The sequence below is a fragment of a genome, unplaced genomic scaffold, assembly GCF_019419815.1.
Source record: "Pyrus x bretschneideri cultivar Hongxiangsu unplaced genomic scaffold, Pyrus_bretschneideri_v1 Contig32, whole genome shotgun sequence".
Taxonomy (NCBI): Eukaryota; Viridiplantae; Streptophyta; class Magnoliopsida; order Rosales; family Rosaceae; genus Pyrus; species Pyrus x bretschneideri.
Genome location: NW_025999635.1, coordinates 4,708,757 through 4,724,213, shown reverse-complemented (window position 1 = coordinate 4,724,213; position 15,457 = coordinate 4,708,757). Strand labels below are relative to the sequence as shown.

The window sequence follows — 15,457 nt, the reverse complement described above, 5'->3', positions numbered from 1 at the left end:
TCAGCCGTGTAACGCCTAGCGGCTGCCTAAACGATTTTCAAAGTTCTGGCTTTTAAACAATAAAAATAATTTTTTTTTAACAAACGATATTATATGCGTTAAAGAGGGATGTTGAGATTAGCCTCATATTTTTTTAATAATGTTAAGAAAATTAAAATTTTAAATAAAATTTACAAAATAAATAATATATAATTAATTAAAAATATCACGTTCATTGATATTTAATGAATAATTTAATTATCTACCATTACAACGTAATTTATAAATTTAGTTTAAAAAATTTAGTATTCTTAATATTAATTTTTTTCTTCTTCTTGGTTTTGGTCAAGTGAACATTCCATTAATGTTTCATTAAAACAAAAGAAAAAAATAAAAAACACAAGGAAAACGAAACAAGGCCCGAAAACAGAGACTAGGCCCGAACGGAAACAAAAGCTCAAAGAAGAACAAATCCCTAGCAGCAGAGAAACTGTTGAAGTCGTCGTCCCCATCGCCGTACTGGTGAGCCAAACGGATGAACGGCCGCAGGGATCCGAACACAGCACCTCCAACAGATGCACGAGATAAACCAAAAGACAGCCCAACAAGTGCAGGACACGAATGCTCCATCATCCTGCACGAATCCAACATCGCCGCACTGATGAGCCAAACAGAATCATATTTTTGGGTACAATTTTTCCAGCCGATCGTTTGACTCCCAACTCCAAAATCTGACGCTCAATCGGCCATTTCAGCTTTTACGTTGCATTAGGCGAGTCGATAGCTGACCATCGGCTGTCGATATTCTCCCTGTTAATTGTCAATGGCCGCTTCTTCGTCTTCCTCATGGAAATACGACGTCTTCCTGAATTTCAGAGGCGAAGACACTCGCAAGATCTTCGTCGGCCATCTCTACAGTGCTCTGCGTCGGAAAGCAATCAACACCTTCATCGACGCCGAAGAGCTCAGAAAAGGCAACGACCTTTCGGAACTCCTTGCGGCTATCGAGTCGTCGAGGCTTTCGATCGTGGTTTTCTCCCCGGACTACGCTTCTTCGACGTGGTGCTTGAAAGAACTGGTCAAAATCCTGGCGTGCATGGATGCAAAGAAGCAGATAGTGGTGCCGATTTTCTACCAAGTTGATCCATCTGAAGTTCGTAAGCTCAAGAGAAGTTTTGCAGAAGCTTTACCTCAAAACGAAGGTGAATCGAGCGCCGAAATGAAAGAGGTGGAGAGCTGGAGGTCCGCGCTAACCAGAGCTGCCAATTTATCCGGCTGGGATTCGCGAAAATACGAGTAATTACTGTTCGATTATATTCTTAATTACTTTTGAATTGGGATTTTTAAAGCATCTAGTTTAATTCGGTGTCACTGTATAATGTATATTTTCTTAGCAAAATTGGCAATGCTGTTTTTCATATTACACAGGGATGATGCCAAGCTTATTGAGGAAATTGTGGATGACATATTTAAGAGATTGATCCAAGTCTCGTCAAGCAAAGATAATGGATTGATTGGAATGGATTCTCATATGCGTAAAATACATTTATTGTTATATCCTGATCCTCCTGGGTTGCATAAGGATGATGTTCGTATTGTCGGAATATGGGGTATGGGTGGTCTAGGCAAAACAACTGCCGCTAGTGCTGTTTATCATGAAATCGCTCGTGAATTTGAAGCTTGTTGCTTTCTTGAAAATGTCAAGGAGGGTTTCAAGAATAATGGCAAACTACATATGCAGACACAACTTCTAGCAAGTATCTCGAATAACAAGGTGGTGAGTTCGGACATTTCAAATAAGGGTTTCGAGGCGATGTTAAAGAGCCTAGGTCAGAGAAAAGTTCTTATTGTTGTTGATGATGTGGACAAATTAGACCAAATTGATGCTTTACTAGGAAAGCAACATTCCTTTGGTGGTGGAAGTAGAATCATTATGACAACAAGAGATTCGACATTACTAAGTGAAGCTGATGCAACCTACAAGCCTGAGATTTTCAGTGATTCTGAAGCTCTGGAGCTCTTTAGGAAGCACGCCTTCAGAACAATCCAACCCACCCGAAATTATGGTCAGCTCTCAAGGCGTGTCATACAATATGCTCAAGGTCTACCTTTAGCACTCAAAGTCTTGGGAGCTCATCTTCATAACAAAACTGTACGCCAGTGGGAAGATGTGTTAGAAAAAATAAGGAAAATCCCACAAAGGGGAATTCATGATGTGCTTAAAACAAGCTTTGATGGATTAGATGAAACAGAGAAGAAGATCTTTCTAGATATTGCATGTTTCTTTAAAGGAGTGAAAAAAGACTATGCAACTGCAATTCTGGACAGTTTTGGTTTCTATCCTCATGATGGAATAGGAGTTCTAATCGATCGAGCTCTCATATCTGTCTCAGAGTGGGGGAAACTGGAGATGCATGATTTACTAGAGGAAATGGGTCGGGAAATCGTTCGCCAAGAATTTATCGAAGAGCCTGGGAGAAGAAGTAGGTTGTGGAGTTATGAAGATGTTCGTCATGTGCTGACTCAAAATACAGTGAGATGTCTTTTTCTTATGCAATGTTTCGTAGAAAACTTCAGCTTTCGACCAAAATCTATTTTATAGCAAACATGCATTGTTTATAATATTCAGTAAGGTTCTTGGTGTTTTCCTTCACTTTAATTTACATTGTTGGTTTATCCAGGCAACAGAAGCAGTTGAAGGCATAATCCTGGATTCAGCAATCTTTAAAGAGGGATGCTCAAATACTGAAGCTTTTGTTAGTATGACAAAACTAAGACTGCTCATGATCCGTGATGGCGCTTATACTTACACCCAGTACTTTGATGAATATGGGTTTGTATCCAAGGTTTCATTTGACAGTCAAACTTCAAGTGAAGCAGAAGATGAGCTTGCATTCGGGGATTCATTTGACCATCAAGCTCCACATGATTGCTTCATAAAACGCTGGATTGCGGACTTAAAGTTCCAATGTTCTCAGTTGAGGTGTCTCATCTGGCGTGGTTGCCCCCTCAAGTCTTGGCCATCCAACTTTCAGTTCAAGAATCTTGTAAACCTTGACATGAGCAATAGTTGCATCGAACAACTTTGGAAAGGAGCTGAGGTACGATTTTTCATTTGCGTAAATACATTTATTTTCAATGTTTAGGTTCTGAGATGTGTTCTGCATGTTTTCTTGGACTTTTTAACAGCCTCTGGAAAAGTTGAAATTCATCAATTTAAGTCATTGTCAATACCTTAAGAAAACCCCCGACTTCACAAAGGCTACAAGTCTTGAGGAACTAAATCTAGAAGGTTGTACAAGTTTATCTGAGGTTGACCTATCCATTTCAGCTCTGAAAAACCTTGCTATATTGAATCTACGAGACTGTAAACAACTCAAGAGCCTGCCGAGCATCATTCATATGGGATCTCTTCAACCTCTTGATCTTTCTAGTTGCTCAAACCTTGAGATGTTTCCAGAGATTTCAGAAGTTATGAAGAAGCTGTCAAAGCTTTATTTAGATGGGACTGCAATTAAAGAGCTGCCTTCATCAATTAATAAACTCACGGGCCTTACAATTTTGGACCTAAGAGGCTGTCGAGAACTCAAAAGCCTTCCGAGCAGCATTCATATGGGATCCCTTCAAACCTTTAAGCTTTCTGGTTGCTCAAACCTTGAGAAATTTCCAGATAGTTCAGATGTTATGGAGAATCTATCAGAGTTATATTTAGATGGGACTGCCATTAAAGAACTGCCTTTGTCAATTAATAAACTCACGGGCCTTACTGTTTTGGACCTATCTGGGTTTCAAGAACTCAAGAGCCTGCCGAGCAGCATTCAGATGGGATCTCTTCAAACCCTTCGTCTTTCTGGTTGCACAAACTTTGAGAAGTTTCCAGATATTTCAGATGTTATGGAGAAGCTATCACAGCTTTATTTAGATGGGACTGCGATTAAGGAACTGCCTTCGTCAATTAATAAACTCACGGGCCTTACTGTTTTGGACCTACGAGGCTGTCGAGAACTCAAGAGCCTGCCGAGCAGCATTCATATGGGATCTCTTCGAACCCTTAATTTTTCTGGTTGCTCAAACCTTGAGAAGTTTCCAGAGATTTCAGAAGTTATGGAGGAGCTGTCAAAGCTTTATTTAGATTGGACTGCAATTAAAGAGCTGCCTTCATCAATTAATAAACTCACGGGCCTTACAATTTTGGGCCTAAGAGGCTGTCGAGAACTCAAAAGCCTGCCGAGCAGCATTCATATGGGATCCCTTCAAACCTTTAGGCTTTCTGGTTGCTCAAACCTTGAGAAATTTCCAGATATTTCAGATGTTATGGAGAAGCTATCAAAGCTTTATTTAGATGGGACTGCGATTAAAGAACTGCCTTCGTCAATTAATAAACTCACGGGCCTTACTGTTTTGGACCTATATGGGTGTCAAGAACTTAAGAGCCTGCCGAGCAGCATTCATATGGGATCTCTTCAAACCCTTCGTCTTTCTGGTTGCTCAAACCTTGAGAAGTTTCCGGATATTTCAGATGTTATGGGGAATCTATCAAGGTTACATTTAGATAGCACTGCCATTAAAGAACTGCCTTCGTCAATTAACAAACTCACGGGCCTTTCTGTTTTGGACCTATCTTGGTGTCAAGAACTCAAGAGCCTGCCAAGCAGCATTTATATGGGATCTCTTCAAACCCTTAATCTTTCTGGTTGCTCAAACCTTGAGGAGCTTCCAGAGATTTTAGATATTATTGAAAATCTATCAGGGTTATGTTTAGATGGGACTGCCATTAAAGAACTGCCTTCGTCAATTAATAAACTCATGGGCCATATTGTTTTGAACCTATCTGGGTGTCAAGAACTCAAGAGCCTAACAAGCATCATTCATATGGGATCTCTTCAAACCCTTTATCTTTGTGGTTGCTCAAACTTTGAGGAGTTTCCAGATATTTCAGATGTTATGGAGAAGCTATCAAACCTTTATTTAGGTGGGACTGCCATTAAAGAACTGCCTTCATCAATTAATAAACTCACGGGCCTTACTGTTTTGGACCTATCTGGGTGTCGAAAACTCAAGAGCCTGCCAAGCAGCATTCATATGGGATCTCTTCTAACCCTTAATCTTTCTGGTTGCTCAAACTTGGAGAAGTTTCCAGATATTTCAGATGTTATGGGGAAGCTATCACAGCTTTATTTAGATGGGACTGCGATTAAGGAACTGCCTTCGTCAATTAATAAACTCATGGGCCTTACGCATTTGGACCTATCTGGGTGTCAAGAACTCAATAGCCTGCCAAGCAGCATTCACATGGGATCTCTTCGAACCCTTGATCTTTCTGGTTGCTCAAACCTTGAGAAGTTTCCAGAGATTTCAGATTCTATGGAGAATCTATCAGAGTTATATTTAGATGGGACTGCCATTAAAGAACTGCCTTCATCAATTAATAAACTCACGGGCCTTACTGTTTTGGACCTATTTGGGTGTCAAGAACTCAAGAGCCTGCCGAGCAGCATTCATATGGGATCTCTTCAAACCCTTAATCTTTCTGGTTGCTCAAACCTTGAGAAGTTTCCAGAGATTTCAGATGCTATGGAGAATCTATCAGAGTTATACTTAGATGGGACTGCAATTAAGGAACTGCCGTTGTCAATTAGTAAACTCACGGGCCTTACTGTTTTGGAAATCTTCCAGCGCTTGTTACGTTGAACGTAAGAGATTGCAGAAAACTCAAGTCTCCCAAGCAGCATTTGTGATCTCAAGTCCCTTCACTATCTTAGTCTTTCTGGTTGCCCAAAGTTTGAGGTGTTGGAATTATTGGGTATTGCTCATTTATCATTATTGAATATATTAGAACTCTGCAGAAACAATTTTGAGAGCTTGCCTGCAGAAATGAATTGGCTTCATTGGTTAACAAGTCTCAAATTGGAAGGTTGCAAGGGACTGAAATCAATACCAGAGATTTCATCTACTATAAGGTTCATAGATGCCCATGATTGCACAGCTTTGGAAACTGTTTCAAGATCAAGCAAGTTTTTTTTCCCAAGAATCTTTACTTGACATTTTCAAACTGCTTCCAGCTGGTGCAAAATCTATTTGAAGATATTGTGGAAGCTCATCAGGTCTCTCTCTCTCTCTCTCTCTCTCTCTCTCTCTCTCTACGTGCGAAAGTACGAAACATATCTAATGCAAGTCCAGTTTACCTTTGTTTTCATTCTGCAGGGTAATCTGCAACCTCTTTCCTTGTTTATGTATCTTTCTGGAAGTAAACTTTCAGATTGGTTCAGCCATCAGTGTAGCAGATCTTCTGTAACTGTGCATCTACCACCAGTCTCGGATCGTAAGATTTTAGGATTCGCTTTGTGCGGTGTTACTAAGTTCAAGTTGCACATTATACATCTGATCTATCTGCTCTGTGTTTTTGTACCTTCAAAGGAGAGCATGGCGAGCATGGTTTCTGCTTTGATTTGCTTGATTTGAGCATCACAAGGGGCAGGTTACTTGAGTCAGATTATGTGATTCTGGGGCACCAGTTCAGCAGCATCGCATCAGAAGGAGTGGAGTTCGTCTCTTTTATGCCAATTGTGAGGAGGTGCATAATCTCTTTTATGCCAATTGTGAGAGGAAGCTAATTGGAAGCCGTGTGGTCCCTTTTATCCCAAATTTGAGGTGGTGCGTTATTGAAGCATGATACAGCCGGAACAATTCCACTTTCAAGAACAACACTATCATCATGAGAATTCTGAAGCCGAACTTCGTGCTTTTGGCAAATCACTGGTAAGAGTTGCTCATTCTGAGAGGAACCGTGAGGGTTGTTGCTATAACGAGGGTGAACAAAATGGAAGTGATACCTCTGACGCTGAGGATTTGTATTCTAAAAGATTGGTACTGCCTGATGGGGCAAAGGAAAACTGAAGAGAACAATTCTGTGTTGGGTTTGATGGCTCAGTCCTGTTGGGTCTCGACCCTTTCAACGCGGACGTAAACCCAAACTGTTGTGGCTCTTTAGTTGGCATATGCGGATCACATGCTAGGTCTTTTTAGTGCTCGTATATAAAGCCTGGCATTGTGCAATTTGGATGAGACGTTTAAGGTTCTGTAAGAGTGAAACCAATTAGAGAGACAAACATTTTGTTTTTGATTCGTTTTTTCCCTCTTCTATTTGTGAGTGTATCTGGGTGTATTTTGGGTTTGAGTTTGAGAGCACTCTTTGTAATCTCCTTTTCCTTATGTTTATTAGTGGAACTTCCTCGCTGCCCCCCGAACTGGATGTAGGCTTACGCCGAACCAGTATAAATCTTTGTGTCATTTTTAATTGTTTGTTTTGTCATATTTTTCCGTATTAGTTTATTGGTTTCAAATTAGCATTTCCGCACAACACACTGAACCCAGTGAAGGTGGAAAGGAGCTTCTTGTATTTGGAAGTGCCAATTCAGATAATGCAAGTCATCCAATGACATTGATAGAGGTTGAGATGAGCTTCTTGTAATGTTACTTGAAAATTAGAACAAGAGAAATGGCTCGATGTGCTGAAATTGAAAAATTCAGTTGCAACACATTTATGTTCCTCATGAAGACAAGATTAATTAGAAGAATTAAGTTTTTAATTGCCCAATTCTGTTCCATATGAATTTAGAAATTAGAATCTCACTTTTTAGAGCTGTAATAACTTTGCAGCCACAAGACATAAATGCCAAGTACCCTTAATTACTCTTCCGGACGTTTCAGGTTCATGTTGACAACTTGACATAAACGATAGATTTTTCAGTGTGCTTGACATACGGCTCGGCACACCAAGTGTAATAATATAATTGGTTGAAAGCTTGAATACAAAGTTTACATGAAAGAAAAAGGTTAAACTATCATTTCACATTCAACTTAAATAATTACACATGAGTTATTTTGTTACGCAATTGTGTAAGCGTGCTAAAATGTATGTCACTTTCGAATTAGGTGGGTTGGATGGGAACACAAACTCTTATTAACCATGTTAAATGGGTCAGCACGATTATGCCCAACTCAAACAAATTTATTTTTTGTCTTTTTCAAGTCGGATTATCGAATCTATCCAAAATTGTTGCCTCTACTCTTTCTTGGCACACCCAAATTCAAGCAAAAACAATGAAAGGTACATCCGAACAAAAATACAATAAAAGGTACATCATACAACAACTTTCATATTTTTAATAGAAAATGCGCATTATCCTCGTCATACAAATGAAAGATTTCAGAGTTGTACCATTAATAATGTGATAGTAGTTTAGAAGCCAAACGATGCTATTAGACATGACACATATGTGCGAAGCTAACACTTAACTCGAGGATATTTTCAATCACTCTAACTCATTTTTCATGTGAATAGCGAGATCGGAATATATTTCTAATTTACAAAGAAGTTGTTGGGTATGCAGGTGAAGATTCAACATAATTGAACGATATAGCTTAGTGTAGAATATCCTTTTTTTTTTTTTTTTTGTTTGGTTACACTAGGTGCATTTGCCTTTTTATTTTAATAAAATTTCATCTCACACAGTCGGGGTTTCTTTAACAAAGTCAAAAAGGAAAACTGTAGATAGTATAGAATATCATTTTTACTAAAAAAAACATGTTAATACAAATTAAACTCATGGGATTTGCATATGTCGCTTTATTATAGTGACGAAAAATAATAATGCGTATACATTTTGATACGAATTCGATCCTTACGGATTTGTTTTGCATTCGATTCTTACAGATTATCCTCTTCTCTAATAACTAATTACCTAAACCACCAACTTTGCTCTACTGTAAAAATTAATAATAAATAAAAAGAAGGGTCATTTAAGATTTGCTGAGTTCGAAAACCAAATTAGTGTACTTTACGTAATGATTTAATTGGCATTGGCTCATTGACTTCGTGTCGGTCGGACCATTTTCCGGTGATCCAATTTGTATTTCAGTTGAGTTAGCAGCTCGATCATAAGCACTTTGTATAGTTGTTGTAACTTTGCAGCCACCAGCCATAAATACCAAGTACCCTTAATTACTCTTCCAGATGTCTCAAGTTCGTGTTGACATGAACACAGCACAAAGACAACACGATTAATTACTCATACGAATACAAAATTTACATAAAAAAAAGTGGTTAAAATTGTCATTTCACATTCAACTTAACTAGATCGCACACGAGTTACCGAGTAACGCGATTATGTAAGCGCGCTAAAGAGTACGTCACTTTCGGATTAGGTGGGTTAGATCAAAACACAAACTCTTATTAACCATGTTAAATGGGTTGACACGATTATTCCCAAACTCAAACAAATTTGTTTTGTTTGAAATGTCTCTATGAATCTTCAAGTCAATGAAAAAATAGATTTTTGTGTCTTCCCCACCAGCGAGTCCCTTTTAAAAAACAACAAATTTGTTTTGTCCTTTTCATACTCCTTCGCATTTTCTAGCTAAATCCGAATAAATAGAATGAAAGGTACCTGATCGAACAATAACTTTCATATTTTTAAGGGATGTTTTGAAATAGGTGCTTGATATTTTTCATAATCAAGATGTTCCACTCATATGTTACATAAAATAATATTATTTTTGCACATATTATACCCAAAAAATTAGAAGGTCCAATTTATTTATTTATTTTTTGTTAAGGTCATCTCCAACCGAAATGGCTATGTTTAGTTCCCGTCCAGATTATAGCATTGCAATAAATTATTCTTTAACAAACAGTGTCAGACCATAATTATATACCATCTCCAACCGAAGAGGGTTATTTTTTAGCCCCATCAATAATTTACCATTCTAAGTTTGTTCTTTAATTTTATTAATTAATTAAATTAAATTACCATATTAGAATAAAGTTTCTGAACATATTTTGAGTACAACTTAAAACTGTGACAATTAAGAAGAAAAAAAACTTACGTATCATAGACGTCAATGATGCGATAAACCCAAAATCCTCAAATTAGGAAATCAACAAATAGCATTTTAATTTCAATATTTTGAATAAATTGAAAATGCTGAGGTGGCATCAGTTGGAGCAGCTTAATCAAATATTTAAAGGGAAATAATTAATGTTCAATCTAAAAAGTGATCAAGAGGAGCGGTGGATTTTAATTATTCATGTTTTTATTAGAAAAAACGTGCATTAACCTCGTCATTGATTCATTGACTCTCGTAGCCTCGTCATGGTAGGGGATGAGGATCATCTTCAATTTTTTTTTTGTAGGGATTTTTGAGATTTTTATTTTTCAATTGTTAATTATATATTGTACGGTCATGTTAGATATTATTTATGTTTAATTTTAAATAAAAAAATTTATGATCGTACGATATACGATGAACGATTAAGATACGAAAATCTCTATAATTCTCGTAATTTGGATCTGTATGGGAGCCAAATCCTGTAGGACCTCATGATGACCCACTGCTTTTCCTTTATTCTTATAGTGACTCAGCACTAGAGTTTCAAAGTCGTTTGTTTGACTTAGCTTTTGGGAGAAGATAAAGACTCTTTTTATTTAAAAATGATTTTATTTGCTAAGAAAAGGGGATGAATTATTAATAATATGATTTAAATTTATTTTTTATGTAAATCATACTTAAAATTTTCTAATTAAAAATAAAAAATAATATTACTAAATCGTAGTATGTATTTTTTTTTTTGTTTATGAAATGAATTAAACCTTTGGCTTGTTCTGTCTTTTTCTTTTTTTAACCTTATCTCTTTCTCGGTGCGGCTGGTAGCTTTTTCTTTTTCTCTGTCTATTTTTTTTTATTTTTTATGAGTGCGGCTGGTGGCTAACCCAACTCCAAAAGCTGACGCTCAATCGGACATTTCAGCTTTTACGTAGCATTAGGCGAGTCGATAGCTGACCATCGGCTGTCGATATTCTTCCTGTTAATTGTGAATGGCCGCTTCTTCGTCTTCCTCATGGAAATACGACGTCTTCCTGAATTTCAGAGGCGAAGACACTCGCAAGATCTTCGTCGGTCATCTCTACAGTGCTCTGCGTCGGAAAGCAATCAACACCTTCATCGACGCCGAAGAGCTCAGAAAAGGCAACGACCTTTCGGAACTCCTTGCGGCTATCGAGTCGTCGAGGCTTTCGATCGTGGTTTTCTCCCAGGACTACGCTTCTTCGACGTGGTGCTTGAAAGAACTGGTCAAAATCCTGGAGTGCATGGATGCAAAGAAGCAGATAGTGGTGCCGATTTTCTACCAAGTTGATCCATCTGAAGTTCGTAAGCTCAAGAGAAGTTTTGCAGAAGCTTTTCCTCAAAACGAAGGTGAATCGAGCGCCGAAATGAAAGAGGTGGAAAGCTGGAGGTCCGCGCTAACCAGAGCTGCCAATTTATCCGGCTGGGATTCGCGAAAATACGAGTAATTACTGTTCGATTATATTCTTAATTACTTTTGAATTGGGATTTTTAAAGCATCTAGTTTAATTCGGTGTCACTGTATAATGTATATTTTCTTTACAAAATTGGCAATGCTGTTTTTCTTATTACATAGGGATGATGCCAAGCTTATTGAGGAAATTGTGGATGATATATTTGAGAGATTGATCGAAATCTCGTCAAGCAAAGATAATGGATTGATTGGAATGGATTCTCATATGCGTAAAATGCATTTATTGTTATATCCTGATCCTCCTGGGTTGCATAAGGATGGTGCTCGTATTGTCGGAATATGGGGTATGGGTGGTCTAGGCAAAACAACTATCGCTAGAGCTATTTATGATGAAATCGCTTGTCAATTTGAAGCTTGTTGCTTTCTTGACAATGTCAAGGAGGGTTTCAAGAATCATGGCGAACTACATATGCAGACACAACTTCTATCAACTATCTCGAATAACAAGGTGGTGAGTTCGGACATTTTGAGTAAAGGTTTCAAGGTGATGTTGAAGAGCCTAGGTCAGAGAAAAGTTCTATTTGTTGTTGATGATGTGAACAAATTAGACCAAATTGAAGCTTTACTAGGAAAGCAACATTCCTATGGTGGTGGTAGTAGAATCATTATAACAACGAGAGATTTGCAATTACTAAGTGGAGCTAATGCGATCTATAAGCCTGAGATTTTCAGTGATTCCGAAGCTCTGGAGCTCTTTAGGAAGCACGCCTTCAGAACAAACCAACCCACCTTAAATTATGATCAGCTGATTCAGCTCTCAAGGCGTGTCTTACACTACGCTCAAGGTCTGCCTTTAGCACTCAAAGTCTTGGGAGCTTTTCTTCATAACAAAACTGTACGCCAGTGGGAAGATGTGTTAGAAAAAATAAGGAAAATCCCACAAAGGGGAATTAATGATGTGCTTAAAACAAGCTTCGATGGACTCGACGAAACAGAGAAGGACATCCTTCTAGATATTGCATGTTTCCTTAAAGGAATGAAAAAAGACCATGCAACTGCAATTCTGGACAGCTGTGGTTTCTATCCTCATACTGGAATAGGAGTTCTAATCGACCAAGCTCTCATATCTGTCTCGGAGGAGGGGCAACTGGAGATGCATGATTTACTAGAGGAAATGTGTCGGGAAATCGTTCGCCAAGAATCTATCAAAGAGCCTGGGAGAAGAAGTAGGTTGTGGAGTTATGAAGATGTTCATCATGTGCTGACTCAAAATACAGTGAGATATCTTTTTCTTGTGCAATGTTTCGTAGAAAGCTTCAGCTTTCGGCCAAAATCTATTTTATAGCAAACATGCATTGTTTATAATATTCAATAAGGTTCTTGGTGTTTTCCTTCACTTTAATTTACTTTGTGGGTTTATCCAGGCTACATTTTTTATAATATTCAATAAGGTTCTTGGTGTTTTCCTTCACTTTAATTTACATTGTTGGTTTATCCAGGCTACAGAAGCAGTTGAAGGCATAATCCTGGATTCAGCAATCTTTAAAGAGGGATGCTCAAATACCGAAGCTTTTGTTAGTATGAAAAAACTAAGACTGCTCATGATCCATGATGGCGCTTATACTTACACCAAGGACTTTGACAAATATGGGTTTGTATCCAAGGATTCATTTGACAGTCACACTTCAAGTGAAGCAGAAGATGAGTTTACATTGGGGGATTCATTTGACCATCGAGCTCCACATGATTGCTTCATAAAACGCTGGATTGCAGACTTAAAGTTCCAATGTTCTCAGTTGAGGTGTCTCCTCTGGCGTGGTTGCCCCCTCAAGTCTTGGCCATCCAACTTTCAGTTCAAGAATCTTGTAAACCTTGACATGAGCAATAGTTGCATCGAACAACTTTGGAAAGGAGCCGAGGTATGATTTTTCATTTACATAAATATATTTATTTTCAGTGTTTAGGTTCTGAGATGTGTTGTGCATGTTTTCTTGGACTTTTTAACAGCCTCTGGAAAATTTGAAATTCATCGACTTAAGTAATTGTATATACCTTAAGAAAACCCCCGACTTCACAAAGGCTACAAGTCTTGAGGAACTAAATCTCAAAGGTTGTACAAGGTTATATGAGGTTGACCCATCCATTTCAGCTCTGAAAAACCTTGTTATATTGAATCTAGGAGTCTGTCACAAACTCAAGAGCCTGCCGAGCATCAGTCATATGGGATCTCTTCAAACCCTTAATCTTTCTTGTTGCTCAAACTTTGAGAAGTTTCCAGAGATTTCAGATGCTATGGAGAATCTAGCAGAGTTATATTTAGATGGGACTGCCATTAAAGAACTGCCTTCGTCATTTAATAAACTCACGGGCCTTACTGTTTTGAACCTATCTTGGTGTCGAGAACTCAAGAGCCTGCCGAGCAGCATTCATTTGGGATCTCTTCAAACCCTTAATCTTTCTGGTTGCTTAAACCTTGAAAAGTTTCCAGAGATTTCAGATGTTATGGAGAAGCTATCAGAGCTTCGTTTAGATGGGATTGCAACTAAAGAACTGTCTTCGTCAATTAATAAACTCACAGGCCTTACTATTTTGAACCTAAGAGGCTGTCAAGAACTCAAGAGCCTGCCGAGCAGCATTCATTTGGGATCTCTTCAAACCCTTAATCTTTCTGGTTGCTTAAACCTTGAAAAGTTTCCAGAGATTTCAGATGCTATGGAGAATCTAGCAGAGTTATATTTAGATGGGACTGCCATTAAAGAACTGTCTTCGTCAATTAATAAACTCACAGGCCTTACTATTTTGAACCTAAGAGGCTGTCGAGAACTCAAGAGCCTGCCGAGCAGCATTCATTTGGGATCTCTTCAAACCCTTAATCTTTCTGGTTGCTCAAACCTTGAAAAGTTTCCAGATGTTTCAGATGTTATGGAGAAGCTATCAAAGTTTTATTTAGGTGGGACTGCGATTAAAGAACTGCCTTCGTCGATTAATAAACTCACGGGCCTTACTGTTTTGAACCTATCTGGGTGTCGAGAACTCAAGAGCCTGCCGAGCAGCATTCATATGGGATCTCTTCAAACTCTTGATCTTTCTGGTTGCTCAAACCTTGAAAAGTTTCCAGATGTTTCAGATGTTATGGAGAAGCTATCAAAGTTTTATTTAGGTGGGACTGCGATTAAAGAACTGCCTTCGTCGATTAATAAACTCACGGGCCTTACTGTTTGAACCTATCTGGGTGTCGAGAACTCAAGAGCCTGCCGAGCAGCATTCATATGGGATCTCTTCAAACTCTTGATCTTTCTGGTTGCTCAAACCTTGAGAAGTTTCCAGATATTTCAGATGTTATGGAGAAGCTATCAGAGCTTTATTTAGATGGGACTGCCATTAAAGAACTGCCTTCGTCGATTAATAAATTCACGGGCCTTACTGTTTTGAACTTATCTGGGTGTCGAGAACTCAAGAGCCTGCCGAGCAACATTCATATGGGATCTCTTCGAACTCTTGATCTTTCTGGTTGCTCAAACCTTGAGAAGTTTCCAGATATTTCAGATGTTATGGAGAAGCTATTAGAGCTTTATTTAGATGGGACTGCCATTAAAGAACTGCCTTCGTCGATTAATAAATTCACGGGCCTTACTGTTTTGAACTTATCTGGGTGTCGAGAACTCAAGAGCCTGCCGAGCAGCATTCATATGGGATCTCTTCAAACTCTTGATCTTTCTGGTTGCTCAAACCTTGAGAAGTTTCCAGATATTTCAGATGTTATGGAGAAGCTATTAGAGCTTTATTTAGATGGGACTGCCATTAAAGAACTGCCTTCGTCAATTAATAAACTCACGGGCCTTACTGTTTTGACCCTATCTGGGTGTCGAAAACTCAAGAGCTTGCCGAGCAATATTCATATGGGATCTCTTCGAAACCTTCATCTTTCTGGTTGCTCAAACTTTGAGAAGTTTCCAGATATTTCAGATGTTATGGGGAATCTATTAGTGTTATATTTACATAGCACTGCCATTAAAGAACTGCCTTCGTCAATTAATAAATTCACGGGCCTTGCTTTTTTGGACCTATCTGGGTCTCAAGAACTTAAGAGCCTGCCAAGTAGCATTCATGTGGGATCCCTTTGAACCCTTAAGCTTTCTGGTTGTTCAAATCTTGAAA

General features: G+C 38.4%; 3 protein-coding genes across 5 annotated transcripts in view; all 3 read left to right on the top strand.

Annotated features, from left to right (window-relative positions):
• Window positions 1-272: 272 nt before the first annotated feature.
• LOC103940277 (disease resistance protein RPV1-like) overlaps window positions 273-15,457 on the top strand; it is a 51,682-nt gene continuing 36,497 nt past the window's right edge. The window contains exons 1-6 of one of the 3 annotated variants that reach the window (XM_048590648.1): window positions 273-1,275; window positions 1,408-2,512; window positions 2,661-3,080; window positions 3,169-6,083; window positions 6,184-6,301; window positions 6,397-7,217. In XM_048590648.1, the coding sequence (XP_048446605.1) occupies window positions 803-1,275; window positions 1,408-2,512; window positions 2,661-3,080; window positions 3,169-5,670 (4,500 nt within the window). In that variant the 5' untranslated portion in view covers window positions 273-802 and the 3' untranslated portion in view covers window positions 5,671-6,083; window positions 6,184-6,301; window positions 6,397-7,217. Of the gene's footprint in view, window positions 1,276-1,407; window positions 2,513-2,660; window positions 3,081-3,168; window positions 6,084-6,183; window positions 7,218-15,457 lie in introns of those variants that run through there. The other 2 variants (XM_048590646.1, XM_048590647.1) reach the window with 2 other exon arrangements.
• LOC103935473 (disease resistance protein RPV1-like) lies at window positions 10,651-14,697 on the top strand. Its single transcript, XM_048590653.1, has 4 exons — window positions 10,651-11,329; window positions 11,462-12,575; window positions 12,799-13,218; window positions 13,307-14,697. The coding sequence occupies exons 1-4, from the start codon at window positions 10,857-10,859 to the stop codon at window positions 14,519-14,521; spliced, it is 3,222 nt and encodes a 1,073-aa protein (XP_048446610.1). The 5' UTR covers window positions 10,651-10,856; the 3' UTR covers window positions 14,522-14,697.
• LOC125480166 (disease resistance protein RPV1-like) lies at window positions 14,524-15,423 on the top strand. The gene has a single exon (XM_048590655.1). The coding sequence runs from the start codon at window positions 14,569-14,571 to the stop codon at window positions 15,421-15,423; it is 855 nt and encodes a 284-aa protein (XP_048446612.1). The 5' UTR covers window positions 14,524-14,568.

What these genes read in the sequence shown, in the direction of transcription:
- LOC125480166 (XM_048590655.1), top strand. Translation starts at nt 14,569, where the DNA reads ATGGGATCTCTTCAAACTCTTGATCTTTCTGGTTGCTCAAACCTTGAG.
- LOC103935473 (XM_048590653.1), top strand. Translation starts at nt 10,857, where the DNA reads ATGGCCGCTTCTTCGTCTTCCTCATGGAAATACGACGTCTTCCTGAAT. An exon ending in TGGGATTCGCGAAAATACGA is followed by an intron (nt 11,330 to 11,461) that starts GTAATTACTGTT and finishes CTTATTACATAG; the next exon opens with GGATGATGCCAAGCTTATTG. An exon ending in ATGTGCTGACTCAAAATACA is followed by an intron (nt 12,576 to 12,798) that starts GTGAGATATCTT and finishes TGGTTTATCCAG; the next exon opens with GCTACAGAAGCAGTTGAAGG.